The 27,389-nt window shown below is 31.5% G+C and overlaps 5 protein-coding genes across 10 annotated transcripts in view; 1 reads left to right on the top strand and 4 right to left on the bottom strand.

Annotated features, from left to right (window-relative positions):
- LOC116777377 (solute carrier family 12 member 4) overlaps positions 1–27,389 on the top strand; it is a 230,811-nt gene that overhangs the window by 137,503 nt on the left and 65,919 nt on the right. The window lies entirely within an intron of this gene.
- On the bottom strand, positions 1,821–3,474 carry LOC133320856 (trypsin, alkaline B-like). Its single transcript, XM_061529819.1, has 4 exons — positions 3,356–3,474; positions 2,721–2,889; positions 2,394–2,649; positions 1,821–2,183 (listed from the first exon to the last, which is right to left on the bottom strand). Exons 1-4 carry the CDS (start codon positions 3,402–3,404, stop codon positions 1,884–1,886), a joined length of 774 nt encoding a protein of 257 aa, XP_061385803.1. The 5' UTR covers positions 3,405–3,474; the 3' UTR covers positions 1,821–1,883.
- Positions 7,019–8,499, bottom strand: LOC116777462 (trypsin, alkaline B-like). Its single transcript, XM_032671020.2, has 4 exons — positions 8,352–8,499; positions 7,858–8,026; positions 7,503–7,758; positions 7,019–7,333 (listed from the first exon to the last, which is right to left on the bottom strand). Exons 1-4 carry the CDS (start codon positions 8,398–8,400, stop codon positions 7,034–7,036), a joined length of 774 nt encoding a protein of 257 aa, XP_032526911.2. The 5' UTR covers positions 8,401–8,499; the 3' UTR covers positions 7,019–7,033.
- On the bottom strand, positions 18,109–19,518 carry LOC116777455 (trypsin CFT-1-like). The gene is made up of 4 exons (XM_032671007.2): positions 19,386–19,518; positions 19,124–19,292; positions 18,759–19,014; positions 18,109–18,444 (listed from the first exon to the last, which is right to left on the bottom strand). The coding sequence occupies exons 1-4, from the start codon at positions 19,432–19,434 to the stop codon at positions 18,133–18,135; spliced, it is 786 nt and encodes a 261-aa protein (XP_032526898.1). The 5' UTR covers positions 19,435–19,518; the 3' UTR covers positions 18,109–18,132.
- LOC133320875 (trypsin CFT-1-like) lies at positions 21,976–27,339 on the bottom strand. Of its 3 annotated transcripts, none has more exons than XM_061529890.1 (4): positions 27,214–27,339; positions 26,950–27,118; positions 26,585–26,840; positions 21,976–22,343 (listed from the first exon to the last, which is right to left on the bottom strand). In XM_061529890.1, the coding sequence occupies exons 1-4, from the start codon at positions 27,260–27,262 to the stop codon at positions 22,035–22,037; spliced, it is 783 nt and encodes a 260-aa protein (XP_061385874.1). In that variant the 5' UTR covers positions 27,263–27,339; the 3' UTR covers positions 21,976–22,034. The 3 variants fall into 3 exon arrangements, with proteins under 3 accessions (XP_061385874.1, XP_061385873.1, XP_061385875.1); XM_061529889.1 differs by lacking the exons at positions 26,585–26,840; positions 26,950–27,118; positions 27,214–27,339 and adding exons at positions 22,686–22,941; positions 23,051–23,219; positions 23,313–23,445; XM_061529891.1 differs by lacking the exon at positions 21,976–22,343 and adding an exon at positions 25,875–26,242.

Raw genomic sequence — 27,389 nt, 5'->3', positions numbered from 1 at the left:
AGGAAAAAGGAAAATAATGAACAATGGCGTAGTTAAAACGCAGTGATATGATAGTAGGATAAATTACAGTAACCTTGGTTCGTTCTTTTAAAAAGATATATCACCGATAATTGTTTACGTCACAAAACAGAGTACTACTGCCTTTTTAAAATGTACAATTTTATCGTAGCAATAAGCAATAATTCTTAAAACATACCACTTTTTTACAAAAGTATATAAGTTAATATGCAAGGGAACACTGATTTCAAAAATATTTTGTAAATATGCTACATTAACTGAAACCAGTTTTATTACTGCGATATTTTTTACTGTTATAAATTTCCCAAGGACAAACTAACCAACTAACATTTCATAACATTCATGAAAAAAAAATCTTAATTCTACACTCCCTCGTTAAACTAAAATAAACAAAAAGGTGTTTTTGACCCTGAATAGATTTTAAGCCCTCTGCTATCATGTAGGAGAAACGTACATAAGTCGCATCCCAGAAGTAACGCGAACTCAACATATTGCATCCTTTCCAAGGGTTTACTAGTTTCAAGGTAGATACATGAAACAATTATTAACAGAAAACCTGTCGTAGTATTTTTTTTTATCATTGTGTGAATAAGTTAGTCCAACACTAAGTAACAATGATTTAGTTGTAATAAAAGGGGGTATTTTAATAGGATGTCCTGGAAATAAAATAGGATACCTTCAGGTTGAGTACTTTAGAAAGAGGACGGTAGTAATTATTCAACGTAGTTTTTAAGCACGCTTTAAGGAAAAATAATCTTAACGTTTTCGTACTAGTAATATTTTTAAGATAATGACATCTAAGACGTCCGCGAGTATTCATGTAAATAAAACTAATATTTTATAATTACGCGTAATACTACGCATTATTTTATTATTTAAAAAACTACATACTCCTGACGTTTCGGTTACTTTCAGCAATAGTGATCACGAGCAGGCGAGACGAGATATAGTTTTTTAAAATAATAAAATTCGATAATATTAGTTTCATTTGTAAAAAAATTTAAGAAGTCCAAACAAAATACCGTAAAAATTTTTAGAGCTTAAGTTACTGTCTTCTAAAGGAATATTTGTTTAGGACGTAATCAAAGGAACAAGAAGCTGTTCTTAGAGAGCACATATGACAAACAGTAAAAAAACTGTCTACAATTAAGACCGTCTACAACTCAAGTTCTTATTATTTTTTGATACTCAAATATTTTCTTGACCCTCGAGAGTGAGACAAGCAGATGTGAAATTTTTTTTATATTATTTTGGAGTATTTGTTTATATTTTTAGTCATTAACCATCACATGACCAATAAAAAATTATACAAACAAACTAGTAAGTAGTAACTAAGTTTGTTTGTCTGTGGTGAAACAAAATAATTTTTGGATGAAACAACAAAACTTATAGTGTCGGTTACAAGTTGCTGTCATTTTTTTTTTATAAATATTTTCTATTTATGTACAATTACTATTACAAATACTCAATGTACAATTTAAAAGGGTACAAAATGACTATAAGTGTAATATTTTGTGTGATAATGCGATCTTTTGGATTGTATCAAAAATTTTAACTAACGATTGTTAGATTAACAGCTGTTGCTCTTTTTTACATTTTATCTTTTCTTAACTATTAAAAGCCTTCACAAATAAATATATTTGTTACATTCTTCTCGCCTATAATGAGTTATCAAAGTACCCGATCGAACTAAGTCAGCCCTATTTCTACTTTTGATGTTTACCTTGTTTGTCGTCGCAAAAGAAGGATTATAGTTTCATAGTAGCATATATGTAATTGTTATTACAAGTATAAAGACAAAATAGGAAAAAAATATATATTTAACAAACAATAAATATTTTTTGTAACCTTCATAATTACATAAATTAGTACTGAGATTTAATCCAATCTGAATATTTAGGTATATAAGTATTCACACCAGGGTATCGAACTGTTGCGCACTGATGACTCCATGAATATATACCAATAATGAGTCCATCATCAATAATGGGGCTGCCATTATCGCCCAGACACTGTCCCCTTCCAGAAGGATCAAAACCAACAGCACAAATCATATTAGGAGTGACCCTGGGACCTTCCAGCTCATAGTAACGATTTCTGCAGTCATTATTATCAACTAACCACAGTTGAACACGTCGAAGGCTGTCGGATAGAGCTCCACCATGCTGTAATAAAAAAAAAAAAATTTTTCAATAATTCCTTTTCAGTGTAACTCACAGAAAGTATATGTACATCAAATATTAGAAGAAACGAATATACATCAAATCTTTTTTTTTTAATAATATTATGATTTTAAGTAGATACTCAAATGTCGCTGGAAAGGTGTCTATTATAGCATGCATATTAAATTTATTAAAATAATTCAAAACACTTACATTCATCTGTCCCCATCCAATAGCCCAAACAGATTGATTGTAACGAGGTATATAGCTACCATCAGCAAAAGATCCCAATGCGATATTTGTAGAGAATAGCAAGTGTGGGTATACATGAACTAGCGCGATGTCATGCTCATTAGTAACTGGATTGTAATTTGGATGAGAAGCGATATAATCGATTTCGCGAACGCTTCCGGCACTAATTGTTGTCAACGAACCCACGCGCACTCGGAAACGGTTGATCTGGTCGTTACTGTAATTAAAGATTTATTTAAATGAACAAAATAAAGTCCCTTATCGCATATATCCTGTAGAAATACTCACTACACACAAAAGGCTGCCGTGAGAATGGCTCTGCTGCTGACTATAGATCCTCCACAGGAGAAAATGAAGTTACCAAATCCAAGTTTGTTGTACGCGATACTAGCAGCATAAGGATATGATGCAATCGTCGTAATTGCACCACCAGCGATTCTCTCCGGAGCTGGCACCGCTAAAATTATTTTATTAGATTGATAAAAGGTTTTTATCAATATATTTAACAATTTCATTTCTGATCTGGAAACTACACCAAATGTTCTCCCGAATACATATGTAAAAACAAAAACGAAATAAAATAAGCAAACAAAATAATTCTTTTAACAACAGTGAATGTGTGCAAACATGAATAAAGGCAACTTTTTGTAAATTGGACAACAGTGCTATAACTATCATTATATGTGTAAAGATCAAAAATCTAAAATTATTTCATCACATCTCTTTAGGAACTAGAAATTAAAAATAATACCACGCAGTCCATTAGGACATTAAACATATGAGACCTATGTAAAAAATCAAATAAACGGGTTCCGTTAATCAATCTCTGAGTCACATTCATACTTTTTTAATATATTTCAAGGTTAACATACTTTTTAGTATATTTAAACATATATAAACATTAATTTCATTATAAAACATACCCGCTACTGCAGAGAGGACACCAGCCAAGAGTATTAGAGCCGCAGCCATTGTTGGAACACTTCTTGATAAAATTATTATTTTAGGAACCTTTTATATCATGTAGTATCTTTATTTTCTTGATAATTAAAAAAAGTACCGTTATCAAAAAAAAAAAAAAAGAACAAGATGTAATTAGTTATCAAATATAATCTCTGAAAGTAAGATACTAGCGACGATAAGCCATTCACTAATAAATACTTAATCAATGTCCTTAACATTTTATTTACCACTTCCTTGATGTTCGTCCTGTAAAATCTAGATGCAACTTTTTAAGGAACTCTATCTGCGTTCAGCTGAAATCTCACCTAACTCCTTACTTCTTGCCGTTCACTAATGCTTCTTTTATGAAATGAAAATAGGGTGCTAACAATGGTTTTCATTTAAAAAGACAGGAACAGTGAGTGACAAATATTTTAGCAGTTTATTTTGGTATATTTGATATCCTTCCGATTAAAATGTGTAATATAGATTATTTTACACATTATTTTTGTATAACTGCATAAGACAAACACAAACCTAAATAGAATATCCCTAAAATTGTTATAAAAAAATTACAAATACCCGATGTGGTCAACATTACATGTTAAATAGATTTAAAATCATAGTCTATTGTCTAATCTAAAAAAAAAAGTAGGAAGCCACATTACGTAGAAAAAAAAAATTATATAGAAAAAATCACAAAACGTTCTGGATTTATAGTTATACAAACGATAATGTTTACGTCTAAGTCATAATTATTAAAATGTATATATGTGAGTTATTGAGAAAAACAAAAGATACATTTTTTGTAATGCGACGCATCTATTACTTAAATGAATGTTACTTAATATATTTATTCCTAACAAGCCTTAACGTGTAGTAAATATGTATGTGGTCATTCCACGATTTGTAAACCGTATGTTCACATACCAACAAGGAAATCAATTCTTTGTAAAGCAGAAAGGATATTAAACTATACTAACTTTACCTTCATTTTTTTCTCTAAACGTAATAGTTTGAAACTATTATAAGGCTTCTTTCAATGTTCGTTTTTTATTTATACCATTTTTTTATAATGGATAATTACTGTGAAGAGTTTTATCCCTCAATAATTAAAAGCAGATATTAACTTCAGATATTTATAAAGTTATCAAATAAATAAAACGCAATTAGAAGTAAAATTCACATTGGTTTTAACTTTGATGAAAGCTATTTATATTATTAAAATGCGTATAAGCTTGTCTTATTATCTGTGTCGAAAATTGTATTATATTTTAAGGATTCTTCTAGCTTTCATCAAAGCTAGCTTTCATCTATCTAGATCTCATGTTGATATAATTTATGTCACATATGTGTCTCAGAAGGAAAAACATAATTACACTTTTTATTTTTGAAACAGAAAATCTTTATAGTTTGTTATATTAGTATTATCTCAAATAACAGAAAATTGCCTCATTTATGCAAAGATTTTTTAAAATTTTGTGAGTACAATTAGTTAATTTCAATTTAATTTTGGGTAACTAATTACTTTAACATTTATGTATTTTTTTAAAATATAGTTAAAGGGATAAAGCGATGATAGTGAAAAGTGAAAAACTATTCGTTGAAGTAGTTAATAGGAATAACACAATAAAATAATCTATTGGTTTTCAATATTCTAATGCAAATATACAAAAGTAAAATAACATGAAAAACGGCATATATTTATTTTTTTGTTGCAAGTAAATTATAAGAGGTTCCTCACTCTTTTTCTTTTTTAAGTTTAGTCTAGGTCTTTACCTAGACTCGCTTCAATAATTATTTAATATACTTCACTTTCGTAGTTCGATTGTACAAGTTCACGTCTAAAATTGATCCCGATAGTCAACGAGAATAGTGGATTTTTAAATATTTTTGTTCTTTTATAAGTAACAACGTTGGCCATTTACGACACTTTTTGTTCACTACATATTCTTCCTACATATTTACTGATATAAATTTTGTTATATAAACAATGTTCTTTGAAAAAATTTATAAATTTATTATATCAAATGTTTTTGTCACATTATCGTACATTCGTTATAACAGAAGTAACGTAAATATGTTATAAAAATATATATATTTTTACTGATTATTCTAAAATTTCTTAATACATGATTCTATAAAATATGAAATTATACTTTTTTATTTGTAATTAGTAAGATTTATATACTCATAAAGTCAAAGGAGAGTATAGTCCAAAACTTTTAATGTAATCTTTTTTAAATATATCATTTTCATACATTAGAGGCAGAACAAAGCAAAAGTAATGTATAAAAGTGTTATTGTTTATTGTAACCGAAAAAAATTTCATTTAAAAAAATTGTACAATATTTATGAAATTATGGTTAAAATTATTCTTTTTCTAGTTTTGGTTATCGTTTTGAAAATTTAAATTTCGAATATCAATTTAAATTTCGAATATTAATTTCAATTTAAATTAAAAAGATAGTAAATGTTACTTCTTAACAAAATAAACTCACTGAAATCGACTGTTTCTCTTTGCACAACTGGAGTTCGCATTGAAATAATTTCCAGCACATTTCTAGTCAAATTAAAAGTAAAGAGATCTCATTTTCTCTTATTGCAGTGTACAAACATAGCAACTTTGGACTTACGTCACTTTATTTCCTTAAACCTGTAGTAAAAGCAAAATTTACTACACCCCTTTTAAGCTAACGATTACTGGAGTAGAGGTGGTTTGTTTGAGTTTTTAGAGAAAACTCATTAAAATATAGAAATCAATATATAATACACGTTTATTAATAACTTTCAATTGAAGGAAATAAAAAAAAATAAAAAAAATTCAATTTGTATTATTAGAATATATATATTATTCTGGCTTATGAAAACGTACAAAAATTGTGAAGTATGCTTCAGACAGACTTAACTGTTATAATAAATATGTGAATATAATAATTTTACATAAAATAATTTATTTTTAATTAAAAAAATTAATTTTAAATATAAATACGAGCATGTAAATCTTGAAACATTTTTTATATCATATAAATTGCGTAATGTCATTACTTTGTGGCTAAAGTTGGCTAAATATGACTTGTCATTTAAGCTAAATGTACCGAGATTTCATTTTTATTGATTGACGTTAACTACGTCTGAAATAAAATGCAAGATTTAAATCGAATCTTATTGTATATGTACATGTATATGTTGATAAATAAAAGCTTACGAACTTCATAGATGCTGTGTCCAGTGTGTTAATGACCAAGGTCACAATAATAATGTCCTATGAAGTTTAAGTAGGTAGTGAAAAATACGTCAATAACTTTGCCATAACTTAATAATTTTCATATTCTTAATAGATAATAGAGGTTGCTGAAAAGTAACCAAAACGTCGGGATTATGTAGTTTTTAAAATAATAAAATCCGCGTAGTAAATCCGAAATATATTAGTTTCATTTAAATGAATAAAACTCGCGAAAGTCTTAGATCTCATTATATTTTGTATATTTTGTTTTATTTTGGTAAAAGGAATAATTTAAAAAATAAAAATGGAACATAAACATTAAAACACGTTCAAATGATCCAACGATTTATTACAATATATTTTTTTTAATTCAAATATTTCACATTAATATATTTAAATAAATAACATATCATAAAAATTTTATTTATATGAATTAATAGTAAGATCTGATCCAGTTGGCATATTTTGGTATGTAGGTGTTGACACTAGGGTAACGTACTGTACCGCACTGGTGGCTCCATGAATATATACCAATAATGAGTCTATCATCAAGAAGGGGGCTGCCATTGTCACCTAGACATTGCCCCCTTCCAGACCGATCGTACCCAGAAGCACAAATCATGTTAGAAGTGACATTGGGGCCTTCCAGCTCAGAGTAACGATTTCTGCACTCGTTATTGTCAACAAGCCACAGTTGGACACGACGAAGACTCTCCGACAGAGCTCCACCATGCTGTTATAAAAAAAAAAATTCAGTACATCTACTTTTTTAAATAAAAAAAAATTATAACGCATCAATAAGAAATACGAAGTATTTTTTTTTAATAAAGGCTTTAAAGCGCTAATAATATTATAAAGTTTTAAGTTTGTTATTAATGTAAAATAAATAAAAAAAATCTTACATTGATTTGTCCCCATCCAATAGCCATGACCGTCTGATTTCTCATAGGGATATAGCTTGCATCAGGAAAATTTGCCAGTTGGACATTAGATGTAAACAATAGATGGGGGAATACGTGAATTAGTGCGATGTCATGTTCTTTGGTCACGGGATTGTAATTCGGATGAATAGTGAAATAGTCGACGGTATGGAGAATTCCATTAGAACTTGCTGTCAACGAACCAACACGCACTCGGTATCGATAAGTCTGATCCCCGCTGTTAATAAACAATGTTATTACGGCAATTGAAAACAAATAAAAGCCTATTGAAAAAACTGTCAATAGAATTTAAGCTTTATAAATAAACAATACTCACTGCACACAAAACGCTGCTGTTAAAATAGATCTGCTGCTGACTATACTTCCTCCGCAGGTGAAGGTGAAAGTACCAAATCCAAGCCTGTTGTATGAGATGCTGGCAGCAGAAGGATACGTTGCAATTGTCGTAATTGCACCGCCAGCAATTCTCTCCGAATTCGGCACCGCTACAAAGTTTTTATAACATTCAAGCAATTTCATATTAAGAACTTATTACATATCGCGTTTTGATTGTAACTTCCTCTAAAATTCAAGCATTTAAAGGTTTTCTGGATTCATGTATAATCATAATTATATTAGCTCTCTTAATGTCTTTTGGAATATGAGACAAAACATCACCATAGCACATGAAGCGGAATTATAGAAATCACTACAATAATATATACTATTTGATTTTGGAAAATTTACAAAATTAAATAACTTATTTTCTTCATTACTATTATTTGACATGATATACGAACTAGAATAATGAACTGTAATATGAAAACATACCCGCTACTGCAGAGAGGACGCCGGCCAACAGTATTAGAGTCGCAGCCATTGTTGGAACACTTCTTGATAAAATAATTATTTTAGGAACCTTTTATATCATGTAGTATCTTTATTTACTTGATAATTAAAAAGTACCGTTATCAAAAAAAATTAAAGACAACGAATAATTTATCATCGAAATCCATCCGAGCGAGGTTTTATTGTAGGCGATAAGTAATTTACGAGTAAAGATTTCTTGAATACATATTTCCTCACTGATTGCAATTGATTGTGGAGCGCATAAAAGCGATAAGTAATAAGACACTATCAAATATGTTCTTTATTTTTTCTCGATTCCTGAAAACCTTTTTACACTAAGCGTAGAAGAGTAAGTAATAAAACGGTAAATATTTTTTCTATAATCCAGTTTCAAAACGGATTACAAAAGAGAATTTATTATTTTATTTTTCATTTAATTTATACTGAAAAGTTTAATTATACCTGTTTGAATTATTTAACAAAATATCTTCTCTATTTTAGAGATACAATTTTACACAAAACTTGTAGAAAGAGTTGAAAACTATAGAACATAATTAAGATTATATACTAAATTATAAGGCGAACATTTGTACAATTTCAATGAAATATACTCAAGTATCTTGAACGATATTTTGTTGAAAAATTTAAACAGAAGCCTCGGGACAGCCGTGACCGTACCTCAATAAGCGATGTAGTCAATGCCAATACATACGTACTGTTACAAGTTCAAGTCGATAATCGATCCAGTCGATCGGCTGGAGTTGTAGAAACTCGGCCGTCTACATTTTCTTGGATTAATATTACATATTTAAACACTTATATTACTAAAACTTCTTTTTATTTTTTTACTATACAATTGAGCAAAATCTATTTTTATAGGCAACACTGTTTGTATACTCCTACTCGTTCTTCGTAGTTTTCTTCAAATTTTCTTTAAAAAATGTTATATTCTGCACATGCCGAAATTACATGTTTCCTTGTATTACATGTCCACAGCCTAACCAGCTCTGGATCAATAATTGGTATTTATCTTATCTTAACGAACAATGATATATTTTAGATTTTTTCAACATTTAAATTTAAATCCTTTTTTTTTTGTACAACAGAAATTTTTAATAATAAATATATAAAAATTAATATTAGTATAATAATTAAACCGATTTCTTAAAGAAGATGAATGAGTAAATAAACGCTGTTGGAACTTTTAACTATCATTAACCTGAAGGAAATAAATTAAGTTAGACTTGAGATATTTTAAAAGTAATTTAAGTAACATTCAATTAACTATTTTAAAATTGTAATTAACTATTCAAAAGTATTTTTTATATTATATGTAATTATAATAAAGTCGTGGTGGCCTGGAGGTTAGAAGGTTAAAGGTTAATGTGATCTTTTCCGAGTCAGATGTACTTTCTACGAGTATTTAAACACCACTGGCTGGAACAATCTAAATCAAACCTTGGGGTCTAAATAACCGCAAAAAAGTGCTGTTGCAGAAAGCAAGGGGAAACCACTGCAACTATCTCCCCAAGAAAGTCATCATGTATACGGTTCACTGATAGGTGATGACCACAACGAGTCTGCAAAGACTCTTGCGCCGATGATAATGAATTACAATAACTGCGTGAGAGATTAGAAATCAGAATGCAAATTTTATAGATGTGACTTCCAAAAGTTACTCTTCTCAGACAGTTACATTTTGATAAAATATATAAAAAATCGAAATAAACCTTCACATTTTTTATAACCAAACTGTTTGAAAAAAATTATGTATAAGATTAAAATAAAACAATTTAAAAAAACAGCAGATTTGGGAAATAATTTTTTTTGTATAGATAATATAACTTACCATCTGCGAATTAAATCAATACATTTAAAGTTTTGGAAAAAAGTGTTTTTTTTTGGTTTTGAACGAAAAGCTATGATTTATACGACACTTTCATCTTAACTACCCGAAACGAAACATCGGTATTATGTAAGCATGAAATAATAAAAAGCGGATAGTATGTGAAAAACTTAGATTCATTTAAAGCCTAAGATTTTTTATCTTATAAGGATTTACAAAACCCATCTAGACGTAGCAAAGTATTTTCCGCAAGTAGACTTTAAGGTCAACAAACAACGGCACATGAAGAAGTTCTCGCATTAATATCAGGAACTTGGAATGATAAAGTAGCATGCTGAATGACGCGATATGAAGTCTGGGCTGGGAAAACTAAAGCTGAGTGCGTCGACTGGCCGTCGCACCAATTTTCTCGAAGTGGTGGAAAGCTAAAAGATAACTTCACTCACATATTAACTGAGATACCTGCCCGATATGAAAGGGTATATAAATATCTATTTCGAATTAGAAGGGAGGTAATACCGTAACATTTCACAGGTTTCTATACAAACCACTCTAAGAGCTCTGTGGGTCATGAAGGACTAAGTAGAAAGAGTTGACTGCAAAAATGAGATACCATCTGTCCCCGTGGTTTCCTGTTACTACAATAATTAATGCTGGCTACTAAGCAAGTATAGTGCAAATAAACACCCTTCTGCGATGATGACACGTGTCACTGCAAAGACACTGTTCAGGAAAATATTTGCAATACGATTTAAATAAAAATATGAAAGTGGGACGCCACTTGAAATAGAGTCTGGTTTGCTATTACATGTGCAGTGTCAGTAAATTATCTCTCGCAATTCTTTACATGGTAGGAAGCTTGATATTACCACTTTATCGGGATGGAACGTCTGATGCCTTTCTAATATGATCAGGAGCCGTGCATACAAATTAAGAGTTCCCTAGTTATCCTTTGACTGCCGAGAAAGGCCACCGTGGAGTGTATGAAATATCAAATTTCTCTAGAAATTTTATTTCATTCACTCAAGAGGATCGTAATCGTAAACCGTAATCGCTTTAAGTGTAAAATCTTATTATTTATCAAATTTAAAGCTGTTTTTTTTAAGCAGTGGAACTAAAAAAAATTTTTATCTATTATTAAAAGTAAGAGTTTGAATTTTTGTGTTACCTAACTACAAAGATTTTCCAATCTCGGTGCCAATAATTTATTTTTTCTTTCAGGTACGCTAGATATAAATCTCAAACGTTCTTCAGCCTGCCGTTAGGTGAGTTTATTGATTTTGCTATAGAAGTAATTGAAATAACTGCAGATCAATTCCAACTATGATATATACAATATTTTTTGGACAAAAAAAAACATTTCAAAGCTAAACAAATAATAATGGTTAAAAAAAATGCAGCTATGTACGAGAACATTCGTTAATATTTATTTTTTTTATTTAAATTAACTATATATTGTTAAGTAACTTAAGTCTCGTCCTAGTTCCTTATTATAATATGATAATGCCTTATATATATTGAATGTTGTCCAAAGACTTCAACATGTTCGGTACATAATTAATTAATTGTGAAATCATAACTGTATTAATATTTGATCGGCACGTCAATAACAATGAGCAGACTTTCTTTATCCCCATGGTATGTTATTGTAAAATATGAATACTTACCTTCCTCATCACAACATTAAATATTGTTAGTAAATATCATTGTTTCTAGAGATATAGAATTTAAAATAATTTTTAAAATTATATATTGCTCGAAAGACATTCGTTATATTTTAATTATAGGGTTTTCCAATAGGGACGCTTGAACTTTGACAGCTGATTGCGGCCATGTTGTTTGAGTGACAGCTGTCAAATGCAGTGTGTTATATTCATTCCGTCCTCCCAAACCACCATGGCAGGTTACAGTGTCGAGCAGCACGTGCAAATCATAAAATTGTTTTATGAAAATGGGTCTTCAGTTCGAGCAACGTTCCGCGCACTTCGCCCGTTTTACGGTCGCGATGATCGTCCTGCCGAGTCGACTATCCGTCGATTGGTGGACAAATTCGAGTCAACCGGGTCAGTTAACAATCAGCCGGTTCCCATGCGTCAACGTAACGCGAGATCTGCCGAGAATATCGCCGCTGTGCGCGACAGTGTCCTCGAAAACCCGCGGCAGTCAATTCCGCGTCGCGCACAGGAACTCGGCCTTTCGCAGACGACAACTTGGCGAATTTTGCGTTGTGACTTGAGCCTGCACCCGTACAAGATCCAGCTGACCCAAGAGCTCAAGGTTAATGACCATAGACAGCGCCGTGTGTTCGCTGACTGGGCATTAGAGCAGTTGGAAGTTGACGCCGATTTTGGCAAAAAAATCATCTTCAGCGACGAGGCGCATTTTTGGATGAATGGCTATGTCAACAAGCAAAATTGCCGTATTTGGGACGAGACCAATCCACACGAGGTTCACCAAGTGGCAATGCACCCGCAGAAAGTGACTGTTTGGTGCGGATTTTGGGCCGGAGGCGTGATTGGTCCGTATTTTTTCGAAAACGGTAATGGTGTGGCCGTCACCGTCAATGGTGAGCGATACCGGTCGATGATAACCAACTTCTTTTGGCCTGAAATCGAGAATATGGATCTGGACAACATGTGGTTTCAACAGGACGGCGCTACGTGCCACACAGCACACGCTACGATGGAAGTTCTGCACGAGCAATTTCTGGACATGGTCATCTCGCGCGGAGGCGACGTGAACTGGCCACCGAGATCGTGCGATTTGACCCCGCTGGACTTTTTCTTGTGGGGTTTTCTTAAGTCGCAGGTCTATGCCAACAAGCCGCAAACCACCGATGCCCTCAAAGTCAACATACGCCACGCCATCGATTAAATACAGCCCGATTTGTGCGCCAGAGTCATCGAAAATTGGACCTTTCGTGTGCGCGCCACCAACCGAAGCCGTGGCGGTCATTTGAATGATGTCATATTCCATACATAATGGGGTCAATAGACCTTCCAAATAAAAAAAAAATTTCGCAAATATCTTTCCTACATGTATTTTTTTTTGCATTTCAAAGATCAAGCGCCCTTAATGGAAAACCCTATACAATCTAGTAATAATTGTTAATCTAATAAATTGCAACATACTTTCTTGTAGGCGTTGTCTGAACTTTAATAAAACTAAGAATATTTTAATAAAAAATCTAAATATAGATGCAAATGTTTGAATGAATATGACTTGCATAAATATTTTCAATCTCTGAGCAGAATCCACAGAGATTATTCGTCATTATTCTTATACAAATGAGATCGGTTAAAAGCATATTTTTTCTTAGTTTTGACCAAACACTATATTCATATACAGTGCTATATATCGATACGCCCCAACTTGTACTTTAATGCAACCGAGCTGCTGCTTACAGTGCAGCGTGCACCATTTACGATCATCGAAATTTCTTTCCATATCCAGCGATGATGTAATATAACCATTACCTATTACTGCCATTCTTTATCTTCACTAACTATACTTGCGATTTTCAAGCATTGACAAATATTCAAAATAAATTTAAAAAAAAGCTTTTAAATTACAATAGTCTACATAATTTCCTACGAAATAATTAGTTGGGTCATCGATTATGGACGTGGTTTTGTGAGAAAACTTTATAATAAATAGTTTTATTTTCTTGTCATATTCATGCGTAATGAAATTCCCTTCAGAAGTTTAGAACTCTCGATAGTGAAGTTGCAAGTAAAATGTTTTAATGGAATAATTACACACCATTTTGCATTTTGTTTTGGACAAAGGTAAAAAGACAAGTAAGGGTCAGTTAGATTTGTACATTATCGGTATGTAGTATTCTATATTAATTTTTAATTCTTTTGTGCGTTGATCTCGAGAGAGACATACTTTGTAAGCTATCGTATTTGATCGTTTATCACATAGAAAAATACATTTACCGGTTTTTCTAGTGGTCCATAAAAGCAATAATAAAATATTAGTTTTTGGTAAAGTTATAAATTAAAATACGGTAAATGAGTAAAAATTAAATTAATGCCTTAAACTACTGCTCAAGCAGGTGATATCTACTAATTACGTCTAATTACCCTACCCGTAACCTTAAAAGTTAATCAACTTCTTCCCCATTGACTATATAATCCAATTTTATTTATTTTATTGGTGTTAATTAACACTTTGTAGACCAACTGTGATTAGATGAAAAAAAAATTAATCAGTTTGAAACATCCCAAACTATTGTCAATCCTTATATAATATGATGCATGTAAAAAAGTCGAACTATGTGCTATTGTAGCGAATTAGTGAATGACATTGAACTATAATTAGCATTGACAAGGGCCTTGACGACTTCTGAAATACTATACTTATTTAGGTGTAAATTGAAAATTGCGATTGTTTGACTAAACCTCAATTTAGTATAGAACAAATCATCTTATACAAGTCATCTCAAAACAAACATAGTCTTCTTGACACAATCCTAGCTGCCAGCCTCATCGATTTTCTTTGAATCAGAACACCTTGTATAATAACGACACATCGTTTCCAATAAATAATAATAGAGGACTTGCGATCCGTAAGAGTGTTAGTGTGACGAATCGCATTTAAAGAAGCTTTGAAGAAAATGAAATGCTATTTCTATTGCTATTGGCTAGAATTCACAGGCAATGCAAAGATCTTCGGTAAGTACTCTCGCACTTATGCAATAGTGCCCAAGCAAAGGTGAGCCAAGCGCAGCTCGCTATCAACCTTTTCTCAAAATGTTTCTGCTGTTTTGATTTCTCGTAACTCGAGTGTGGAGAATAAAAATTCATAAATAAAATTCTCAAGCGGAACACTTATTATAGATTCATTTTTCAACTCATTCAACTAATGGATACAAGTTTTCTTGGAATTTCTACAAATTTCACTATAGATCTGATAATATATACTAAAAAAAAGGATTTAATTTCAACAAAATCATCCCCTATGAAATGTTGTGTCGTCGAAAAAATACGGCTCATACTTTAAAACATTTATTAAATTGAAATTTAATAAATGTTTCAGGTTAGCTTCTAAATCTAACAGAAGTTTAACAGTCATACAGTCAAAATATGGGACTTGGTCACCTTTGCTAATTACTTGGCTAAGAGATGAATATTTATTTCACAATTTATTTATTCTTTTGCTCTACAACAGTTTTACAAAAATATCAGTTTTTTTTATTTTATATCGTTGATTAAATAAACCAAGTTAAAAGTAGATATCGGAGTATGAAATTAAAAAAAATTCAACAATTCAAAATATAGCCATATGTAAAAAAGCGTGTGGTATTTAAATCACTCATTAATCACAAGCTACGAGCTCACTTGTATGAACGAGTGAGGACATAATTAGAATATGCTTAGGTAATGTAAATCTATTTTCGCCATCGCATACTCGTACATTCGCCATATTTCTGCTTCAGAGCGCGTTTCACTTTTGCACCCAAATGCAAAATGCTATAGAAAGATGAAAAAGCTTCAATCTATTTAATAAAAATTTTGCTTTAACAATATATTTGTTAACGTAAATTTAATTAGAATCAAAACAATCGAACTAGCGATAAAACCATCGTGACAAAACAGGATTACACGTAATATACCAAGTAATAACAATCCACTCAACAGCCCATCCACTACAATCTTAAAAGGGACTAAAGATAACAATTATGGAAACAATACATTTATATATACATATATAACTCTCTAAACTACTCTCAGCTACCTTAAATATTTAACGCACACATGGGAAGTGAGTATTTCAGCTACACTAATACATTTTTTAAGCAGAAACACTGTTTTTATATAACGAAGGTTCGCGGTACGAACAAGTAAATCTCAAAGAAATACGTGTTTTGATTCAGTCAGAAAAATGTGTAAGAAATATTGTCTACTTCATATAATATTTTTATGATTGACAACAGTATGATTATATATGTCAGTAACTTTTCAAGGAATTTTGAGACGGCACGAACTAAATTTGTGTATTTTTTTTTTTGTTATTTAATGCATTAAACACATTTTCAAATAATAGGCAGTTTAATTTTCTGTCCCTTTGATACATTTTAATAATTAAAATATTTATAAACACTGTATATACAATTTATACTTTATGTTATTTTTTGCTTATTTATAGATCTTAAAAATGGAAATTGAGCGCACTCTATAGCACTTATTTAGAAAGGATAGGTTTTACCTTTCAAGATACAAGGGGTAAAAGCGCAAGGTAACATGAAAGCAGAGAAAAGTATCAGAAGTTCTTTCCGCTTATTTTGTCAAGAGAAAGAAAATGTCACAAAGTGATTATAAGCTATTTACATATAAAAAATTATACATATTACATGAATGTATTTATAGAAAATATTAAAAGACGTGATCCAAACCATCACGCAATGAAAATGTTTAATTTTACTAACAGCCATATACAAAACTACAGATAAATTAAATGAGCACTGCAATAAGCTAAAGAAAGGAAGAACTTCAAATTGGGTAAGGTTTGACCCTAGTTATAGATTTGAATCTATAACTATAATTAATGAAATTATACACTTGAAAGATAAAATAAGTACGATATTGTGTATTACATCGAGTGTTTCTAATGAAGTACTAAAAACGTCAGGACAATAAAACTTAATTAACGGGAATATGAAAGAACGTCAGAAGTAAGTTTTTTTCAGATTATCCTTTGATTTTGAGACAGTTGCTAAATTTGTCATCAGTAGCTATGTATTATCACTATGTACATACGAGAAAATACCTTTTGTAAATAAACATTTTGTTTTTGGAAATATATCATCAGGTGCATTTATTAAAATATTCAAGCCTCAATCTGATGATCTCTGGCGCATGTCTGAAATATTGTTTAGCACTATTGACGACATGGCTCCAATATTGGTGAATAGTTTCATAAATGCTAGTCTATGTGTGTCGGCATTTTTTGTGTGGTCATGAAACAGCAAATTGGTCTCAAAATTTAAGAGTAGGAATGTAATTGATCCTGGAAACTATAAAACAGTGTCCATTTCAACGTCCTTAAAAAACCTTACATAAAAAAGGCAAAAAACTGCTGATGCGGGTGCTGACTTTCTTAAGTACACTTTTGATGCGATGTAAGAATTTGAAAACGCCATCGGTGATATATCTAACGCCTTTGATTGTGTAGACCATCAAACGTTACTAGATAAATTAAATCACTATAGTTTATGACTTTTTGTATATCTACTCGAAAAATTATTTACTCGAAGATGCCTTTCAGGATCGACGTGTCTCAGAGTTCATTATTTGATTCAATTTTATCTCAATATAGAGTAAAGATTTACCTTTTTATGAGCAGGATTTGTGTGATATTGTTCTGTTTCCTAATGATTTTTCGTTTATTTTTAAAATCGAAAAGTATACACCCTTTTATGACGCAATAGTGCTCTGACATGTGGACGTCAATGTTTGAAAATAACAATTTCGTTTTGCATGACAGCAAAACTAAATACGTTGAATTTAGTTTACCTAATATTAAAAAAACTCATCTCACGATTTGATTTGTCGCTTTTGTAGTCAGAAAAGTACTGCAGTTTATAGACTTGAGAACAGTTCGATTTTGTTTATTTTATTAAAATCAGAATGTTATGTCTTACGGTATCCTGTTGTGGGGTATTGCCGTAAGTGTGGCTTGTAGTTAAATTATTTTCATTCAACAAATATTAACATAAGACAAAAATTATAGAAATATTTTCAGTCATATTAAGAAAGCCCATATCAAACTTCGAAATTATAAACTATAAATATATATTTCTCTTAAAAAATATTTAAATTCTCTTACACTTTCCCAGTCATGTCCCTAATAGTTTGATAAAATTAAACGTATGTTAAAACAATCATAACATGTCTGAATCTATTTTTATTTTTAATTTGCATTAGCTACAATCCAGTTAGTGAATCTAGGAACAAATGTGTTGACGCTAGGGTATCGAGGAAGTGCACAATTGTAACTCCACGAATACACTCCAACGATCGTTTGTACATTGCGGTTAAGGTGAATGAGAGCGCTGCCAGTATCACCAATGCAAGCGCCACGACCTCCGACATCCAGCCAACCAGCACACAGCATGTTGTCGGTAATGCTGTATCCCAACTCAGAATGACGCGTCCGGCACACGTTTCTATTGACTGTCCAAATGTCAACACGACGGAGCGTATCAGAGAGTTGACCCCCGTGCTGTTAAAGAAAATGACGAATATATTAGACAAATCATTTATATAGCCTTATACTAATACGCATTGAAAATAAGACAAACTTGAGCTACACCTGGATATTAAATTGAAAATTATTAAATTATATATAAAAGGATTGGAGTAAACAAATTTAATCAAAATTTTCATTTGTATGTAAATTTAATTAAAAAAACATCCATCACTTAATGTGTCATTTTTTAATTTTTTTTAAAATGTCAATGTTATTTTCGACGATTACTGGAATTATAGACTTAGAATTATTCTTTTGCAACAATTAAGTTACCAAAAATAACTTACACTGGTAGCTCCCCATCCAATAGCTGTAACAGGCTGATTGTCAGGAAGGTTATAATTTGCGCTAGCAATTCCAACCAAATTAACGTTATTGTTGAAAACGAAAACTGTCATTGAGTGCAATAAAGCAATGTCACTGTCAGCAGTCCGGGGATTATAATTTGGATGAACAACTGTTCTCAGAGTATTATGAACAACTCCCCCAGTGCTGGACCTGGCTGAACCAACACGAACACGCCAACGATATACAGGTTCATTGCTGCAACGAGACATTTTCTGTTTTAATACTTTAACACTCTCAATGTAACTGAGACTGGAATGATAATCTTTGATTATGTTACATTTCATATATATATTTGTATACTTACTGAAGGCAATAAGCAGCAGTCAGAATCACTCTGTTGGTAATGATTGACCCACCGCAGCCATATATAAAAGTACCAACGCCAACTCTAGAATACAAAAGACTTGCAGCAAATCTGTATGATGTTATTGCTGCGTTCGATCCACCGGCGATTCTGACAGCTGGCGGTAGTGCTGAAAAATATTATTATTATACTTTATTCTGAGCAAAGTTGAAGCCACCTCATTAATAATAACTTGTAATATACACATTTTTATAATATATACCTGCTGCCACAGCTAGACAGCTCGCAAATAATAAAACCGTAACACGCATTGTAATTATGATACCTGACAACTTAATCTTTTCTGTAAAGGCTTATATATTTCTCAGATATCTATATAATTGATATTAATGAATATCTTATCAAATACCCGTCATTATAACGATATTCTTGTACAATTATTTCATTGTAGTGATTTAATTAATTTTTATTATCGTAGGAGGAAAATTAAAATGAGTTTTATCATGGTATCCGACTGAAAAAGTAATCTATAATAGTCAGCAGTGTAGAATAATAAAGAATAGGCTGTTTGGACATAAATAACCAAGTAAATTATTTGATATGTAGTTAAAAATAGCATGGGTCTCAAGGAATCTATTTCGGGATCGTTAGTACAATACATTTTGAAATATAATAAAAATGATCATAATTTAAAGAATCCTAAGTATTAAACAATAGTAAAACGTAACAATAAAAGTATAATTTTTGTTTAATACTTTATAATTTTTTTATTAAAAACTTAAGAAACCCATACACATAAATTATATATACTTTAAGGAACAACAGTTAAAAGTTGAAAAATACTTATCCTTTTTCTGTCGTTACTAAAACAATAAGGGTTTATTTAAAAATATTCATGAATTTATCTCTAAACACCATATTTGCTTTTGGAAGCGGGTGGCGCTATGTAACAAATTTTAACTTTTAAATTCTTCTTTTTTTACTACGTCAGTAGCGTATTCGTTGAAAAGTTTGTCCAGTACGCTGTGACGTTAATAAACCGTTCAGAGAAGATCATAAGCTCTTCTGATGTTTGTGAATATGGACAAGAAACAATATTGATTTCGAAGTAGCGTTCACCTTCCACGACTTTAAATCACTACAGAACAAAGCCTATCGGGCTGCAAGAAAACGGAACTTAACCGATTTAACCGTTACATTTTTGTCAAGCTCGAATAATGGAAGCCGATGCACGGTTTCAAAGACTTGACTATTTTTTTAACCCTTTAATAATCATGGAGTCTTCAGGGCTAAACAAAATATTGAGGTTGTTTACGGAGACGGCATGACGGAAATTTGTCAGACAATTTAGTTAAAGACATTCGTTGTTATAAGCGAAATGTCCTCGGATCCAATGAATACTGGAAAAGTGCCTATTTCAACATAATTGCCACGGTTATTAATTTTAGGCCACGTAATTTTATGAAAAAGTACACAAACCTTGCAATATTAGGGACTCGCAAGACTCAAATGGGTTGTAGTGAGGACTATTGCTTTCGCTACTTTATTTTTCAAATATCTTTTAGAATCAAAAGTTATCTGTTATTCTCATTATATTTGGATAAAATCGAGAAATATATATAAATATTTCACAAGAATTACAGAAATTTATCGGACAAATGCTTGCTTGAATGTATCTGCGATACCTTATGCTATAAAAAGACAAATGTACGGCAGCAAAATGATGGCCAATTAAAAAAAAAATCTTCTCATAGGTGAATTCACTTTGAAAATTGAGTAATTTTGCTAAAAAGAACAAAACTGATACCTTCATACGCCTGGACTGATATTAGCTGATCTATGAAAGTTTAAGAGTTACAATGCTAAAAACACAAACGCACACGCAGACTTAAACGTCAAAAGGTCGACTTAGACGTCAAAAGGTCGACTTAGACGTCAAAAGACTACACTTAGATGGAGTAAATGTCAATTTAATAATTTAGTTCAGATCAATAAAACTTTGTTTATATGTGCCATATGCACTAAAAATATTATAAATAATGAGGTATAATCGGTTTCTCTTGAGTACCATCTAATTTAATACATCAGTCTAAATCATAATTGCATTTCGTCCGGAATCATACTTAGTCTTCATAAAGGCCCGTCAAAATAAACATGGACTATAAAATCAACTATCTGGTCTATGAAAGAAATCGATAATGCGTGGAGTCCCTCCACAAAAAAGTTATGAAACTGCGTAATGTAGAAAGGAAAATAGGAAGGTGTATAAAATGATTTTTGGTTAACTCATATTGTTTCTTTAAAACAAACTTTAAGCTTTGCTTACAACTCTCAACTATTGTTCGCATGCGTTCAAGTCTCACCCATTCACTCTCGTTCTTTCTCTTTCAATTCTGAACGCAACATTGCTTTTATGCCCGCTCCATGGTAGAGTTAAAGGCTTAAGGCAACCTTATTTGAAGTCATATTAGAAGTTTCACTTTAATTACAGTGAAATAAATATAGCTGAACCCAATGAAATTTTTCATCAATTTCCTTATTTTCGTCTTTTTCTATTTTGTTCTGTGTAAGGCTTATACATCATTAATCATTATATATCTTCTTAGTTCCTTTAGTTTGTTGTTTAATAAAAGGACTCTGTGAATTCATCCTTGTTATATTATAAAAAGAAATCCATGACTAATTTGTTTGAGTATCTCAAGAATTTTTTTTGTTCGCTAACTGTGAATAATATTTTGTGCTATGTATTTTATTTATTAAAATTTCTATCTCCAGACTTATAATTAAGACAGCAGCTAACTTTTGTCAATTAAATATTTAACATATAAAAGAAAACAAATAAAACATACTCGTATGATTTAAAGAAGTTTAATAACCTTTAAAACTTTTATGTTTTAAATGATTAAAAAATTTATGCATTGGCTAGAATCCAATTAGTATATCTGGGAACAAATGTGTTAACGCTAGGGTATCGAGGAAGTGCACAATTGTAACTCCACGAGTACACTCCAACAATAGTTTGAACATTGCCGGTAAGGTGAATGAGAGCGCTGCCAGTATCACCAATGCAAGCGCCACGACCTCCGACATCCAGCCAACCAGCACATAGCATGTTGTCGGTAATGCTGTATCCCAACTCAGAATGACGCGTCCGGCAAACGTTTCTATTGACTGTCCAAATGTCAACATGACGGAGCCTATCAGAGAGTTGACCACCGTGCTGTGATATAAAAAAGGAAAATAAGTAATATATTTTTTTCAACATTGATTCTTTGGAAATTGGGTCAAGATAATCAGTTAATTTATCAGTTCAGTGGACGATTAATGTTGCACAACAAAGATAACTTTGCCATCTGCACAAGCTTTAGTAATTTTTTTATTTAATTTGTTATATTGTTCTCGGTTATAGCTATTTAGTTGTTATATTTAAAATATATTTGAAAACTTGCTGAAATATAAAAATGTTAAAGTACTGAATTTTTTTTGGCAATAAATAACTTATCGCATTGACTTATGTCAATTGTTTGGAACAGAAAATGACGGTCATCAAAAAGTAACCTACACTGGTAGCTCCCCATCCAATAGCTGTAACAGGCTGATTGTCAGGAAGGTTATAATTTGCGCTAGCAATTCCAACCAAATTAACGTTATTGTTGAAAACGAAAACTGTCATTGAGTGCAATAAAGCAATGTCACTGTCAGCAGTCCGTGGATTATAATTTGGATGAACTACTGTTCTCAGAGTATTATGAACGACTCCCCCAGTGCTGGACCTGGCTGAACCAACACGAACACGCCAACGATATACAGGTTCATTGCTGCAACGAGACATTTTCTGTTTTAATACTTTAACACTCTCAATGTAACTGAGACTGGAATGATAATCTTTGATTATGTTACATTTCATATATATATTTGTATACTTACTGAAGGCAATAAGCAGCAGTCAGAATCACTCTGTTGGTAATGATTGACCCACCGCAGCCATATATAAAAGTACCAACGCCAACTCTAGAATACAAAAGACTTGCAGCAAATCTGTATGATGTTATTGCTGCGTTCGATCCACCGGCGATTCTGACAGCTGGCGGTAGTGCTGAAAAATATTATTATTATACTTTATTCTGAGCAAAGTTGAAGCCACCTCATTAATAATAACTTGTAATATACACATTTTTATAATATATACCTGCTGCCACAGCTAGACAGCTCGCAAATAATAAAACCGTAACACGCATTGTAATTATGATACCTGACAACTTAATCTTTTCTGTAAAGGCTTATATATTTCTCAGATATCTATATAATTGATATTAATGAATATCTTATCAAATACCCGTCATTATAACGATATTCTTGTACAATTATTTCATTGTAGTGATTTAATTAATTTTTATTATCGTAGGAGGAAAATTAAAATGAGTTTTATCATGGTATCCGACTGAAAAAGTAATCTATAATAGTCAGCAGTGTAGAATAATAAAGAATAGGCTGTTTGGACATAAATAACCAAGTAAATTATTTGATATGTAGTTAAAAATAGCATGGGTCTCAAGGAATCTATTTCGGGATCGTTAGTACAATACATTTTGAAATATAATAAAAATGATCATAATTTAAAGAATCCTAAGTATTAAACAATAGTAAAACGTAACAATAAAAGTATAATTTTTGTTTAATACTTTATAATTTTTTTATTAAAAACTTAAGAAACCCATACACATAAATTATATATACTTTAAGGAACAACAGTTAAAAGTTGAAAAATACTTATCCTTTTTCTGTCGTTACTAAAACAATAAGGGTTTATTTAAAAATATTCATGAATTTATCTCTAAACACCATATTTGCTTTTGGAAGCGGGTGGCGCTATGTAACAAATTTTAACTTTTAAATTCTTCTTTTTTTACTACGTCAGTAGCGTATTCGTTGAAAAATTTGTCCAGTACGCTGTGACGTTAATAAACCGTTCAGAGAAGATCATAAGCTCTTCTGATGTTTGTGAATATGGACAAGAAACAATATTGATTTCGAAGTCGCGTTCACCTTCCACGACTTTAAATCACTACAGAACAAAGCCTATCGGGCTGCAAGAAAACGGAACTTAACCGATTTAACCGTTATATTTTTGTCAAGCTCGAATAATGGAAGCCGATGCACGGTTTCAAAGACTTGACTATTTTTTTAACCCTTTAATAATCATGGAGTCTTCATGGCTAAACAAAATATTGAGGTTGTTTACGGAGACGGCAGGACGAACATTTGTCAGACAATTTAATTAAAGACATTTGTTGTAATAAGCGAAATGTCCTCGGATCCAATGAATACTGGAAAAGTGCCTATTTCAACATAATTGCCACGGTTAATAATTTTAGGCCACGTAATTTTATGAAAAAGTACACAAACCTTGCAATATTAGGGACTCGCAAGACTCAAATGGGTTGTAGTGAGGACTATTGCTTTCGCTACTTTATTTTTCAAATATCTTTTAGAATCAAAAGTTATCTGTTATTCTCATTATATTTGGATAAAATCGAGAAATATATATAAATATTTCACAAGAATTACAGAAATTTATCGGACAAATGCTTGCTTGAATGTATCTGCGATACCTTATGCTATAAAAAGACAAATGTACGGCAGCAAAATGATGGCCAATTAAAAAAAAATCTTCTCATAGGTGAATTCACTTTGAAAATTGAGTAATTTTGCTAAAAAGAACAAAACTGATACCTTCATACGCCTGGACTGATATTAGCTGATCTATGAAAGTTTAAGAGTTACAATGCTAAAAACACAAACGCACACGCAGACTTAGACGTCAAAAGGTCGACTTAGACGTCAAAAGACTACACTTAGATGGAGTAAATGTCAATTTAATAATTTAGTTCAGATCAATAAAACTTTGTTTATTGCCATATGCACTAAAAATATTATAAATAATGAGGTATAATCGGTTTCTCTTGAGTACCATCTAATTTAATACATAAGTCTAAATCATAATTGCATTTCGTCCGGAATCATACTTAGTCTTCATAAATGCCCGTCAAAATAAACATGGACTATAAAATCAACTATCTGGTCTATGAAAGAAATCGATAATGCGTGGAGTGCCTCCACAAAAAAGTTATGAAACTGCGTAATGTAGAAAGGAAAATAGGAAGGTGTATAAAATGATTTTTGGTTAACTCATATTGTTTCTTTAAAACAAACTTTAAGCTTTGCTTACAACTCTCAACTATTGTTCGCATGCGTTCAAGTCTCACCCATTCACTCTCGTTCTTTCTCTTTCAATTCTGAACGCAACATTGCTTTTATGCCCGCTCCATGGTAGAGTTAAAAGCTTAAGGCAACCTTATTTGAAGTCATATTAGAAGTTTCACTCTAATTATAGTGAAATAAATTTAGCTGAACCCAATGAATTTTTTCATCAATTTCCTTATTTTCGTCTTTTTCTATTTTGTTCTGTGTAAGGCTTATACATCATTAATCATGATATATCTTCTTAGTTAGTTTGTTATTTAATACAAAGGACTCTGTGCATTCATCCTTGTTATATTATAAAAAGAAATCCATGACTAATTTGTTTGAGTATCTCAAGAATTTTTTTTGTTCGCTAACTGTGAATAATATTTTGTGCTATGTATTTTATTTATTAAAATTTCTATCTCCAGACTTATAATTAAGACAGCAGCTAACTTTTGTCAATTAAATATTTAACATATAAAAGAAAACAAATAAAACATACTCGTATGATTTAAAGAAGTTTAATAACCTTTAAAACTTTTATGTTTTAAATGATTAAAAAATTTATGCATTGGCTAGAATCCAATTAGTATATCTGGGAATAAATGTGTTAACGCTAGGGTATCGAGGAAGTGCACAATTGTAACTCCACGAGTACACTCCAACAATAGTTTGAACATTGCCGGTAAGATGAATGAGAGCGCTGCCAGTATCACCAATGCAAGCGCCACGACCTCCGACATCCAGCCAACCAGCACACAGCATGTTGTCGGTAATGCTGTATCCCAACTCAGAATGTCGCGTCCGGCACACGTTTCTATTGACTGTCCAAATGTCAACACGACGGAGCGTATCAGAGAGTTGACCCCCGTGCTGTGATATAAAAAAGGAAACTAAGTAATATATTTTTTTCAACATTGATTCTTTGGAAATTGGGTCAAGATAATCAGTTAATTTATCAGTTCAGTGGACGATTAATGTTGCACAACAAAGATAATTTTGCCATCTGTACAAGCTTTAGTAATTTTTTTATTTAATTTGTTATATTGTTCTCGGTTATAGCTATTTGGTTGTTATATTTAAAATATCATTGAAAACTTGCTGAAATATAAAAATGTAAAAGTACTGAATTTTTTTTGGCAATAAATAACTTATCGCATTGACTTATGTCAGTTGTTTGGAACAGAAAATGACGGTCATCAAAAAGTAACATACACTGGTAGCTCCCCATCCGAGAGCTGTTACGGGTTGATAGTCAGGCAGGTTGTAATTAACGCTGGGAACTCCTATTGAATTCACGTTATTGTTGAAAACGAAAACTGTCATTGAGTGCAATAAAGCAATGTCACTGTCAGCAGTTCGGGGATTATAATTTGGATGAACTACTGTTCTCAGAGTATTATGAACGACTCCCCCAGTGCTGGACCTGGCTGAACCAACACGAACACGCCAACGATATACAGGTTCATTGCTGTAACAAGAAACTTTCTGTTATAATACAAAAACACTCTCTGTGTGAGACTTTTATGACCTTTGATATGGTAACATTTCAGTTTATATTTTGATATTTGTATACTTACTAAAGGCAATAAGCAGCAGTCAGAATCACTCTGTTGGTAATGATTGACCCACCGCAGCTATATATAAAAGTACCAACGCCAATTCTAGAATGTAAAAGACTGGCAGCAAATCTGTATGATGTTATTGCTGCGTTTGATCCACCGACGATTCTCACAGGTGGTGGCAGCGCTGGAAATATAATAATTTTCTTAATTGATAAAATATGTTCACCAAAGAAAAATGATATTTTTTTGTATATCCATAACTTATTTATAAATACAAACCGGCTGCCACAGCTAGACAGCCCACAAATAAGAGAACAGTAACACGCATTGTAACTATAGGTGGGTGGTTAATTCTATAAAAATTATTCTGATTAGCATTATATATGATTCGTATTTGTATCTTATCATTACCCCGTCACTATTTTGGAGTTATTGAGTCATTATATAGAGAATAT

Source organism: Danaus plexippus, chromosome 6 (assembly GCF_018135715.1).
Source record: "Danaus plexippus chromosome 6, MEX_DaPlex, whole genome shotgun sequence".
Taxonomy (NCBI): domain Eukaryota; kingdom Metazoa; phylum Arthropoda; class Insecta; order Lepidoptera; family Nymphalidae; genus Danaus; species Danaus plexippus.
Note: the sequence above shows the minus strand (reverse complement) of the source record. Positions and strands in the feature narration are given on the sequence as shown.